The following is a 13,630-nucleotide window of genomic DNA, read 5'->3' as shown; positions in this document are numbered from 1 at the left end:
TACTCTTTAGACGTAGACACACAAAAAACCGTCGCCGGCGATAAAAAAGTTTCTTTCTACGATAGTGACTATATATCCTGTACAGCAACTATTACATAATCGATGCACGAAACATGCAAATGTTTCCCAACAATTTTAACTATTCTTATTTTCGTGCCTGGAGATAGAGAAGGCGGAGAGAAGAAACAGTATATAAGACTAAAGAAAGACTATGACACACAGGAAAGTCCCTGACGACGTATTCCACGAATATTTTTGGAAGCAATTCTGTGTACGAAGTACTGATTCACATAGTTTGAAGTAGCCCGGAATACAGACCTATTATAGCTCCCGAGTCTCTCTCCGCTATTTGGAGCTATAATAGGTCTGGATTCCAGGCTAAGTTTGAAGGTAGTCACACATAGTCAGGGAAGCTGGTGACGTCATCACTGGTGACGTCATCACTGATACACATAGTTTGAAGGTGCTTCATACATCTGATTTGAAACATCCACTCGTGACGTCAGGGAATCTGGTGACGTCATCACTGTCTTACTGCGCCTGCGCCTGACGAGAACGCTCCTCATGTTGAAACATCCACTCCTGACGTCAGGGAAGCTGGTGATGTCATCACTGCGTCTTACTGCGCCTGCGCCTGAAGAGAACGTTCCTCATGTTGAGAATCTTGGAGCGTTTCTCCATGGCCTCTAGATGCTTCAGGAACTCGCACTTCACCTCGCGGATTAATCTGCTGAACACGCTGGCAACGCTGTCGTATCCATCCGCCACGGAGATCTGTAGAAGAATGCGAACATACTTTAAGTTTCGCTACTCAAAACCGACTCGAGCAGGGGAATGGGTCCGACTGTTTTTTGACGTGACGTGTTTTAAGGCGTTTTGTCTTGCTTTCGATTTTGTCCCATTTTCTTTATGTCATAAACCTATATGTATGGGTTGGCGGGACAACAGGACAAAATAGAAAGTCCGACAAAGCACCCCAAAGCAATAATTCAACACACACAGACAATTCATGTAATATTTCACCAAGAAGCAGGTTGTCTTGTTTCAGAAAATGGTGTAACAAACATTCAGCCCCCTGACGACCAACTTTATATTGCACCGTTTAGTAATCCACACTCCTTGCAAACTTTTGGACGGAAACTGGATCTATTGATAGAAAAGCAGACCAAAACACCGTAGAATTTGTTCAAACTCTTTTCATTTCATCATATAGGATGTAGTAGCCCTTCAGAACAGTACAGTCTACAGGATATGTTCACTCGGCACTACTATTGATAAATGCGAGGGAAACATACCGTTTTTTACTAATATCACGTAGTTTTGTTTGTAAACAGCCTAGATTATCGAATCTATACATTTTGAATAGTCAGTTGTTGGAAATCAAAGTCACATAAGCCTTAAAAAGTTGAACCCTTTGCGAGCCTTTCGCAACTTCCCCATTCCCGAAAAGGCTGAAATTTGGCAATTTGGGGGTCGTCTTCGGTACTTTTGTGGTCACGGCCGGGATCGGTACTGCAGATTGGACTCTGTTAGGGTATATCGTCCCGACTCGTAAAATACGGAAATATTCAAGACATTAAGCTTAAAGCCAATAAATACTTTCCCAAATAGATCAAGACGTTTTCACACACATTAAGAATAAGTTTTAAGATTTTTCAAAACGCTAATTTACGTAACAATGATAAATCTTCAGGCCCCGCGCAAGGGGCCCATGTTACACCCCGGCGGTCCGTTGAAGCGCCACCTACATGTCATATATCCATGTACATTATGTATTACGATCGATCTAAAAAATTTTTACGAAGTTGCGCCAATGCCTTATTGGATAGGAAATTGATTTTTCTATACCTTCCTTTCCCTTCACACTCTTTTCTTTTCTCTCCTTTTCTCCCCTCTCTCTCTACTCTGAGTCTCCCCCTTTTCTTTCTCCCTGTCTTCCCTTTTCTCTGTGAATTTGTCTTTATCTCTCTCTCTCTCTCTCTCTCTCTCTCTCTCTCTCTCTCTCTGTCTGACTCTTTCTCTATCCCTCTGTCTCTTTATCTCTCTCGAGCTCTCAGTCTCTGTCTCTCTCTATCCCCCTCTGTCTCTCTCTGTCTGTCTGTGTCTCTCTGTCTCTTAGTTAGTTTGTTTGTTTGTTTGTCTCTAGATATCTCTAGATCTCACTGTCTCTCTACCCCCTCTCACTTTACCTCAAAGAACGGGCACGATAGTTCTCCCGCCAGCTCCTGTCCCTCGGCGCACCTGACTGCCCTGCTCCGCTCCAGGTCCCGTTTGTTGGCCACGATGATGACCGGGATGCCCAGCGTCTCCTTCGCGGCGTCTATCAGCCGCTTGATCCGCTTAACGGCCGAGAAACTCTCCCTGTAAAACACGCGTACGTTGCAAGGGGTCTGACTTACATGTAGAATCTTTGGGCTCTGAGAAACTCTCCCTTAAACAGGTGGCATGGTGGTGTTGTGGTTTGGGTTGTTGACTTAGAACCTAAAGGTGTTGTGTCCTTCAGTTGGAAAAAGCTAGCATTTACAGAACCAATGATGCAAGGGTTAAAGTGGGCAAATGGTTACGGTTTGACTTAGAATCTAACGGTTCTGGGTTAGAAGGCCCCAGTGTTGTTCCCTTGAAAATGTCAGTTTACACCCACTACCTCACTTGACGCCCTGTGTTCTTTTTGACACAAGTCGAGCATGTTAAAGATCCAAAAGCACTTAGCGAAATGGATCAAACCGCACAGTCCGGTCTTACGTAGCTTGTACTAATTACTGTACAGAACTGGTGTGCATGTCTTTGGGTTTATCGGTTATGCAAAACAAACAAACAGACAAACCTGTCCGTGACCGAGTACATGATGACGAAACCGTCTCCCCATTTGATGGAAGCGTCCAGGCTCACCTTCTCATTTTGATGCTAAAACAGAGAAATTGAATAACATTATCACATTCAGAGCAAATACTTCTCGAAGCTATCAACATTGGATAGGTAACGGACGGACAAAACCAACGCAGACTGTGACCGAATAAGATTTTTGTGGTTTCTATGATCAATAAACCCAAACCAACACTTGACATACAAGTTATCAGAGATGGTAGATTTCATCCCTCGGACGGTAAGCGCCCTCTGGCAGAACATACAGAAACTACACAGTTGAAAAACGCACAGACACACAGGTAAGGCAAAAACAACACTTCACTCCTTTGAGGTGTAGTTATTTCTTTATCTAGAAGGCGTGTCTACCAAAAAAAGTATGGATTTTCTTTACTGAAAGAAGGTCGTGTCGCTAATGTAATATAGCTGCCGTTGGAAATACAGTTTTTTGTTGTTGTTTTTGATAACACCATTGGTTTCGGGGAAGAGGCAAACTATTTTTTTTCGGATTGTGAAATAAGATAAATGTTGTTTGATTTCTGCTCGTAGATAACATGTACCTTTCTCGCTGTGTCGAGTATCTCTAGATGGATGGTCTCCCCGTCTACCACCGTGTCTGTTGTGTAGGTGGACTCTGCACGGTAGGAAATAGATATTAGCAATCAGATCGTCTTTCGGAAGGGACGGTAAGCCTTCGGTCGTGTACGTGTATATCGGAGCTTGAGGCGTTAAACATGTTAATGTGAAGGAACCCAATTGCAACATCGAGAAGAGTAGGGATGACCTGCTTCTATAGCTAAAATATATGTAGGGATGTGCAGGCGTATGCCTTATTCGTGTCACTCCATGGTCAATGATTATCACCGTACACCTGTAGTGCCATCAATACCCGCTAGGTTTATCATACATAGCGAGAGAGATATATACTGCAGTTGACATGAAAAACGCTAGAACAATGAAGTTACGTACGCGTTGCAAAAGAATAGCCTGTGAGTTTGAATGGCTGGAAAACGCAACTTATGCTTTGCAGCATGATGTATGAAATCAAGGGTCAGACGAAAGAAAACAAATTGATCGCTGTAAGGTCGCTCAGCGATCGCCGTCTAGTGGAAAGGGTGCCTTATCCCTAATGATAAAGATGGGGACAGTGCTTCTCTTCATATCAGTATGATGATCAGTCGATCCGCTCTGACCTCATTACCCTGTACTGGTGGGAAAGGTACACCTCGGAATCAACTACTGAAGAGACCGATTCAGATTACTGTGTTGACTCAGGCCTTACCTCTGTGTAAACCCGAAAGCCTGCGTCAACATGTGGAGAAACGAGTTGCTGTGTTGTTGTGGAGAAGGGGGTCGGTATATACGTACCCTTTCTTGGGAGTGCGAGGGAAAAGATTTGAGAGCCTTTGCGAATTGCGAAAAAATGTCTAAGCGTGATAAGAGATGTTCCTTTGACAACATGATATAGTGTATATTTTATAATGGTCAAATGTTTCGAATGGTTGAATTGGGATAGGATGCAAGATGTAAAAGTATGATTTATAAGACAGTAATTACTAAAGGTCAACATGTGGGAGAAATGACCGACTTGCTGTGTTGTTGTGGAGGGGCATGTGTGTGTGCGTACATGTGGCTTCGCAACATTTGTGTGATTCATGGAAAGGTGACATATAGAACGAAACATATTTCTTGCTGTGTTGTTGTGGCGAAGGGGGTCGGTACCCTTTCTTGGGAGTTCGAGAGAAAAGATTTGAGAGCGTATGACAATTATGAAAATTTAATTTACCTACGTAAGATAAGAGATCTTTCTCTGACAACATGATATAGTGTTAGTACATTGTACTACACATTACGTATACCGGTATTTCATATATAGTGGTCAAATTGCTTCAATGGTTGAATGGGAATATTATGCAAGACGTAAAAGTATGATTTGAAAGACAACAAAATACACTTAACGTAAAAAAATCAAATCGTTCTTTATATCTATGAAATTCATTAAGGGATTTGTCAAATCTTCAGTCTACCAGCGGTCTTAGCCTCTAGTGAAAAAGCGCTGTAGCCCGTATACTTCGATATTATCTAATACAATCAGTCTGGCTGTATACATCTGACGATCCTGGGCCTTTGACAATTTCACTCGTGTTATAAAAACAGCTAGGACTGGCAATACTGAAACCCTATCCACACATTATGTGATGAAATGTATACGACACGTGTGCCAAACAAAACATGTGATCCAAACACAAACATCATTAGACTATTGGACGTGTCAAAAGATAGCGAACTGCTTCCTTTCATCGGTAACTTGTCTCCTTTCTAATTAAAGATCCCCTCGATACGAGATTGAACCGGACACAGTACGGGAAATGTTAGTACAGGTGGTAAAGGAATGCGTATGAGTTTGATTCTAAGCTACATCAAATTTTAAGGCAACCGAGGCAATATTAGGGCCCAAAATATGCCGGATTGCAATCTCTATTGGTTTGACATATTTTTGTAACACCCCACTTATGCTAGGGTCACATTTCCATACCGGGGCCCGGCCGGGATGTTTGCGGGAACGTAAAATAAAAATTCCTATCAAGAAATTTACACAGATCATGCTTATGAATAACCAGTTTTACGTTTATGTCTTTTGTTGTCTTCTATGTCGTACTTTTCGTTCCGGCAAACTGCCCGGCCGGGCCCCGGCTTGGAAATGTGACCCTAGCATTAGGGGTCGCTGTCAGTGTTTAATTACCTCACAGACTACAGCACTACTCAGTAAAGCCTGACTACTCTCCAATCAAGCAGAGGTTTCGCTCCGGCTTGATTTTGACGTCTTTTAGGCGTTTTTATCGGTCTTCTATTTCGTCAGATCTATTTGTCATCGATATAAACGTCTGAAAATTCGTCAAAATCGAGCCGAGGCCTAACCTCTGCTTGGAGAGTAGAGACTGTCCTTATTCAGTGGGATAGGGTGGTGGGAAAATGTTACACTGAATGGTAATTAAATCAGTGGCCTGTACTTAGGAACAAAGCGGGTACTTAAGGCGCAGGTGATGTGGTGAAGTCTTTTAAGCGCGAGTATCAAGCACTAACACATGACACTATTGTGTCAGTCAGAGTATCGCCCCACCCACCCCCGTTGCACACAATATACAGTACCTGCCAACCCTACTCTCTGAGCAGAGGAGTGGGTCCGGCTGGTTTTTGACATTTTTTAGGCGTTATTGTCGTGCTTTCTATTTTGTCCCGTTTGTGTTGCCAACCCAAAGAAAGCGACATGAAGAAAACGGGACAAAATAGAAAACCCGACAACAACGCCTAAAAAACGTCAAAAACCAGCCGGACCCACTCCTCTGCTTAGAGAGTAGCTATCCCAACCATATTCCAACACTGAAATATCTGTTGGGGGGGGGGGGGGGTACAGAACCTATAAGCATTACTAGTCATCGTAGTTTTCAATGGATGACTGAATGCTAAATAAATTGAGGAAGAAGGATTTGTTGTAAAACAAAAGATCCACACGAATTATGATTTCAGTCCTGATAATTTCTGAATTCGCGTCACCAGCGATTTTGGGTACGTTGTGTTAAGTGTATACGTAAAGACAACAAGCTGTCACCCTACAAGACAGCGTTCCCGTTCAAATCAAAGTTTTCTATTACGCAGCATAAAAACGAATCAGCCCCAAGTCCTCCACACAAACCGTTTCTTTGTTTCACAAAAAAGACACTGACCTCCTTAACTCTGAACGTCTCGCGTTTATTTGCCAGTTTACTGTCCAAATATGACGAACGTGACTTCGGAAAGGAATCTTCAACACAGTAAATGATGAAGAACAAAGTCGGTCTGATGTGAAAACGTAAAAAAAGAACTAACTGATGACCCGTGTGACCTCCAAACTAGGCTCAGTTTCAATTATCTAGCAAACAGACCTAGAGTTACGCTTATTGGTTTGCAATTCTATGGCGTAATACAGTATATTAACTGTAGCAACAACGACAGAAATAGATTTACTTCTAACTAAAGTTCCACAATCATCGGCAAAGGATATTACATGTAACTAATGCCTGTGTGACCTCTAGACTGTGCTCAGTTTCAATCATGTCCCTTTTTGACTTTTCAATCATGGCCATTTTGACTTTTTAAGGGTGACGTTCACATAATGGGATGTGTCAATATCAAAGTTCTCAGTACGCTCTTAGACCTGGTACCTGAAAACGTGTGACGTGCTCAATACATTGTTTGCCAGTACTGTGACGATATTTCTGATTTATTATTGTTTAAAAATGACAAGTATGACGCAAGTTTCTAAGGCCCTTGGTGTGGCTAACATTTGGTTTACATTCCCGACTTAATAGGTATTTCAATACCAGTGGAGAATTCCATCATTACGTTTATTATGTTCCCAAATAAAAGAAGTACTAATTTCATTACAGACATGGCGCCAGATGTCAAACAAGTCAAGAGCTCAAGGAAACTTGTTTCATGTTTGTTATCATGAAATAGCGATTTCGTGAGAAGGCAACAAATGACAATGACACTAAAAGTTCACTCAGTAAAAGGTTACAATGTCAGGCTTGTTTGACAAAGGTTTGGCTTTGGTAGCCGCTTTCAAAGCTAACACAAACCTTAGGTCAATATTAACTACTCGTTTATCTTGGAGTCATTGAGAGATTTCTAGAAAAGAATACCTCCAAACCTAGCAACCACAGGAAAGGCAAACGTTTCTAACATTTAAAAATCCGATAAGAGATAAGGTAGACCTGTATGGGTTATTTTTAGCAACAACTGTATTGGCGAGATTCAATAACCAACATATGTGACATGTGCTTCCCTTATAGAACATACTTGAGAGTTTGTCCAAACAGTTTGATTTGTCATTTTGATAGTCTACTACATGTTATATTCCTAACAATGTCCCACATATTAGACAATCTATTGATCAATAGAAAGGGGCTTTTTGTAAGGCGTGTTGAAACTAGGGCAAACAATGACCAAAGCAAACTCGCAAAGGTCGGTCTAGCCCTTGTCACACATAGACGACCGTGTCCTCCCGACCTACTCTAGACCATGGTTGGGAGTTAGCCGTGAGAAAGGCCATCTGTGGTTGGGAGTTGGTCGGCAAGGTTGCCTACCAGTCTTTAGAAATTGGCTGCGCCAGCCGACTATAGATTTTTAAAAAACCCATGTTGGGAAAGTCATATTCTGCTTGGATAACATCAGATCTAGAGGAGCGAACTGGAGCTAGAATAGGATGGATTCTAGGCTACTCCCAACCTAGCACCGACCTTAGTTGGGGAGTGGTTGGGAGCAAAGTTGTGGGAAGGCCCTGAATGTGTGACAGTGGCTAAAAGGGCAGATGTTTTTAAAATGCTTGGGACATATTGAGAAAGATCACCCCCTTCCCACAGAATGGTATGAACCTTACCTTTATTAGGCTCATACTCTCCTATGTATCGTCTGGTCAGGAATCTCACACATAGTGCTGAAATGAGGGGTGTACAGGTTAGATATGGAAGAAAAGAAATAAAATACACATGTTATTGGATTCACCTAATGCGTAACTTTGTCTTGTTAAGGCACTCTTCTCTTGACAGTGATCGCCGGGCTAAAGTGACTAAATTAGTGTGATGTTTGAGTTCACAATTGAAATATGATGCAAGACGTATGAGTATGATTTGAAATACAACAGAACGCATAAAAAGTAAAACAATATTTGTTATTCATCTATGAAGTTAGTTGAGCGAATCAAATCTTTGGTCGGTTACCAGTCACTTAGCGGTCGCACCCTCTAATGAAAATGGGTGTAATGTTGTTGTAACACCCCACCCCCCAAGTCGTGCCAAAACCCCAGACGGTTCACACAGAAATGTGCAACAAACAATGGTCCATCAATAACTCCAGACTTAATTCTCGTCAGACAGAAACAATTTCAAGTCTCCTTGTTGTACTTCTTGTCTTTGAAGTGTGGTTTTCAGCTCAAACAACGGGAAGTACTCGAGACAAGTCAGGGGCTTATAGATGGATTGAATGTCACGTTCAACTGGGCCATGGGGTTGACAAAAACTTTCATTGTAATGCCTGAAATAATATCCTGAGGACATGCACTTGTCTACGACTCGGAATCCCGATTGTTATAATGGATCGGCAATTCTGCTTGAAACACCCGGGTTTATTTGGGCAGATTGAGGGCAAAGGTCAAGGTCATCCACTTGAATTTTCTGCAATGGACGATACCTTCTGTAGGTGCAATAGCCTTGAGGTTTGATAGCCTTTTAGAAAAAAAAGGAATAGAAAAGACGTAAGAAAGAAGTCCTTACAGATGGGACTGTATGTAATAGGATCAGCTCAAGAACAAGTAACGTTAGCGGGAAGTGTAAAGAAAGCAGGCAAACGCAAACACAGCTTGGGGAAAGCTGCTGACAGCGAAAGACGCAACGACAGCGAGTTTTTCTTTGTCGTTCCTGCGTCAAGTTTTCAGGATTCTTTGAAGGAAGGACACCATATGGCGAACAGCTACCAGCCAAGCGTATCGTCGAGTTCAGTACAAAAAGCACAACAGAACATTTACGTCGATGAAGGTTAGACATCCAGATAGTTAGATAAGCAAGATAAAAGTTACTCGAACAACCGGTTGAAATTTGAATGTTTTCAAATTCTATTCTGAGTAACTGTTTACCTGTACAACAAGACACAGGATGAGAGGGATAGAGAGAGAGAGAGAGAGAGAGAGAGAGAGAGAGAGGGAGAGAGAGAGAGATCTAGAGAGAGAGAGAGAGAGAGAGAGAGAGAGAGAGAGAGAGAGAGAGAGACGGACAGACAACGTTAGATCACACCCATATGCAGCGTTTTTGTTTCCTAACCAGTGTTATGTGAAAACGTTTCTCTACTTATTTGCTACGCATCTGTGTCTTTACACACATTTCGTCATCTTTTCTACGATCAAAGCAACTTTTTTTCAAAGACCGGACCTTGGGGCTTGGGTATGAATCAAGGACGACAGTCAACAACCAGAAATCTCATTCCACCTGCCGGACACTTTTTATACTTCCTTCAAGGACGTTTGAGCTACACGGTACTTAAAAACAAACCATATATCTACACCTCGAGATGTCTTTTATCACAGCTCGTATTTCCTTAGGGGTGCTTAAGTGAACATAATGAGTCCTTGTAAGAGATCATTAAGTTCTTGAGTTAAGGACCCTTGAGATATCGCGCTTTCATCTTGGTGTTTTGAAGAAAACAAGCATCATGACCAGGATATCGCTTTAAGACGTCCCTTATAATATCTGCGTCGAATCCGGAAAGAATATACCCATTTGCAGTGCCAATACATTGATATTACAGTAGACGAAAACACAGTCAAACCCGACCCAAAAAGGCAGCTCATGGGCCAAATAAAATCTGGTCTATTTATTAATGCTTTCATTTGGGTAAAGTTTTCTGAGGGATCACAAAGAAGTCATCACAATGGCCAGGTGGTCCTTATGTAGAGGTGGTCACTGGTACAGATTTGACTGTATGTACTGTTGACCTCAGCAAAAATGCTGCCTTGGGGTTTGTTTTGGAAAACAGGACGATAGTATGACACTTGTAAGACTAAGATAGGGCGGGACCGTCTTATGTGTTTTTGCATGATGTTGTCGTCATAGTATGACCTGTTCATGCATCTACAGTTGTACAAAGAAGCGAGAAGACGTTGACTCCACTGGATTAGCTTAGTTCATCACTTGTGTCTACTATGTATGTTTAAACTATGTATTGTATAACGTTATATTTCACTGTTTATGTCCCAAACACGTTAGTTAAGTCACATGTTAGACGACCTGTACCTAGCCACTCGGGGTTCGAATGTACAATAAAGGTCTTCATTCATTCATTCAATCAGTATCTGATTTCTAATTCTATAATCATATCGTCAACAAACAGAATGTCTTGTAGCCGTGTTTTCACTGAATGCTGTCTTTGTAACTGGGTGCATGCGGGCGTGAGTCATAAAGACAAAGCAAGATGTTGAAAACTGTTTCTACTAGGGATAGACCAAAGCTTGGCTACGAAATTACTTTGTGTGACTATCTGACTATTGTCGATAGGGTGTCGACACTTTTGGTGTAATTTTCTAACCCATCCAAGAAGTGTTTTTCTGTGGCATTTGTCTATGGATATATGTCTAGGGTGCATGGACGAATTTTTATCTATTTACTTAGTAGGCATTCGCCCAGAGAAGAGGGCATTGAATTTAGAGACACACATCTGGATTGAGATACGGAATCAGGAACCGTTGTGTGACAAAAATATGGCACGCACGCAAAATTTGGAAACTTATAGCTTTATCATAAAAGCTTCGTTTTAGTAGAAGACCAGTACAACGAAACTGCTTGTCTCAATGGCAAAAATGATCATCAACCAGATGCCAAAACCTGTAAGGTTTATATCTAGGTGATAAAGACTACGTCTTGGTTATTTTTGAATTCATATGCTGATATACTTACACAGAGGTTGAAGCTCTCTAAATGTTTTTAGACTATTTTTTCTAGTTTAGTGTAAAATATATTATAAACCATATGCCAAAATCCTGTGAGCTTTACATAATCTTATATCTACAAGATTACATGTACGTGTTGACTGTACTCTAACTACTTGAGTTCATATGCTCATCATGTTGAAACTCTCTAAATGCTGTCAGACTATTTTTCTAGTTTAATGTAACGCTCATATCTTACCTGTTTTCCCACAGCCAGGATGCCCTAGCACCACGACCCTCGCCCTGTTGAGTTTCCGGACGTCCTTAGCTCCACTGCCCGACCGTCTGATCGTGTGATGACTTCTCTCCCCCATGGTAGGCGAGTTCTACAAACGACGTTCTCACCACAACACCCGCGTGCTAGGTTACAGCGGTATACAACCCATTGTGTGGATAGTCCTCCACTAGGAATCTGTTTTGGTGGCAGTCCACTTCTGGCCTATATTGGTGTTTAGTTCCTTCGTTTGTTTAAGCACCAAATAGCCAAGTTTCCAGGACCGGTCCCCCTTCACCGAAGTATTTTTCACCCTGTCCGGCTTCTGACAAATGAGGTCACGACCTAAAGCAAGGATTTTTGTAGAGCTTCGACCGGTTCAATAATCGGATTTTCAGAATCAAGCACTCTTTCACAGCAGCTTTGCCATTGGTGATCCTTCCTTTTAATACTTTTTTGTCAGCTTCTAGTCAACGACATCTCGTCCTGTGGTTGATGTAGTGAATGGCCTGTTTCACGTCACGAGAAAAAGATCGGCTGCTTCACAGAAACTTAATAAAGTTGGTGAAAATGTCACACAACACTGGGCTCAATAACGTCGTCTGCATATATCCGTGAAAAACAGCAAATAGTCGAATGTAGAATCAGTCTGCTTAACCATATGTACACGATACTACACGTCCTTGGTGATCCACGAATCCATTCCGTGGTAAGGCAAGAAAAATCGTCCGTATTCCTCAGTCAAGACCCCCTTGGTACCGACGTTCTCTCGGTCAAGAACCCCTTGGTATAGATGTTCCTCGGTCAAGACCCCCTTGGTAGCAATGTTCCCTCAGTCAAGACCTTGGTACCGACGTTCCATCAGTCAAGACCCCCTTGGTACCGACGTTCCTCAGTCAAGACCCCCTTGGTATCGGCGTTCTCTCAGTCAAGACCCTTTTGATACCAACGTTTCTTCAATAAAGATCCCGCTTTGGTGTCGACGTTCCCTCAGTCAAGACCCCCTTGGTACCGACGTTTCTTCAATAAAGATACCTTTGGAACCGACGTCCCTCAGTCAAGACCCCCTTGGTACCGCTGCCTTCAAGCTTGATGCAGAGACCCCTCTATGACAGGACGTGAGTGGCACCGAGAAAGAATAGCGATCGTGCTAGGGAGTTGAATGAACACCGCTTTTGTTCTACTGAAGAGTTTGTGTGCTCTCCAGTACGCAGGCTACTACGCTGTGTACACACGGGGCAACCGGAGTCATGCGGGGCTACACAAGGGTTGGCCGACATACTGTTTCAGTCAGACCGTATCTTGGATGGTCTCTGACTTGAAGGATACGGTGAGAGGATTTACCTTAAGAAAAGCAAAACAAACATTGTCGGAAAAGTAAACAATTATTCTTTCATTATTATTGTTTCGCTTTTAAACTGACGACGTGGCACTGCACTCAGGTTCTTCATACTACATTTTAACAGTATCACATACCAAGGCTTACACATACAAAGAACAATTATTCGACACATCTTTTGCAAAAGCCACAGGGACTAAAATCTTTGGAGAGTTAGAATGAGAGAGAGAGAGACAAACAGACGGGCAGGGATGGAGAAAAGACAGAGGGAGACAGAAAATTTCGACACTGTGCGGTTTGATTTCTCTCGCATATGCAATCGTTGTCCATGGCCTTATTCCCAACTCCCGCCATACACAGCCCCAACCTCGTACTTTATCCGCCCAAAGCACACTTCGGCTTAAAGATGACGGGAGTTGTGGTCCTATCAGGGTAGATTTTACGATAAAAATATTAACGACATGTTTGTTTAGCACCTACTTCGGCCGAGAAGGAAAAGGGAACCACTAGCAGTCCACATCAACAAAGTAAATAAACACATCGTGCTGAAGCCATGTTTTGAAAATCATCGACGAGGGTCTGCAAGCAGGCTTTTTGAAATAAACCTAGTCGGTCATCTCTCAACGTCAAGTGTTGCTGGTAAATCATTACTGAAGCGAAACTGCCCACTTTAATTCTAGGTAACGTTAGCACGCTGTTT

The 13,630-nt window shown here is 42.3% G+C and overlaps 1 protein-coding gene across 1 annotated transcript; it reads right to left on the bottom strand.

Annotated features, from left to right (window-relative positions):
- Positions 1–533: 533 nt before the first annotated feature.
- LOC136422008 (ras-related and estrogen-regulated growth inhibitor-like) lies at positions 534–11,811 on the bottom strand. The gene is made up of 6 exons (XM_066409613.1): positions 11,577–11,811; positions 8,282–8,338; positions 3,423–3,496; positions 2,825–2,904; positions 2,190–2,361; positions 534–774 (listed from the first exon to the last, which is right to left on the bottom strand). Exons 1-6 carry the CDS (start codon positions 11,689–11,691, stop codon positions 610–612), a joined length of 663 nt encoding a protein of 220 aa, XP_066265710.1. The 5' UTR covers positions 11,692–11,811; the 3' UTR covers positions 534–609.
- Positions 11,812–13,630: the final 1,819 nt, after the last annotated feature.

This window comes from Branchiostoma lanceolatum, chromosome 16 (genome assembly GCF_035083965.1).
Source record: "Branchiostoma lanceolatum isolate klBraLanc5 chromosome 16, klBraLanc5.hap2, whole genome shotgun sequence".
Taxonomy (NCBI): Eukaryota; Metazoa; Chordata; class Leptocardii; order Amphioxiformes; family Branchiostomatidae; genus Branchiostoma; species Branchiostoma lanceolatum.
This window is presented reverse-complemented; position numbering and strand designations above follow the sequence as displayed.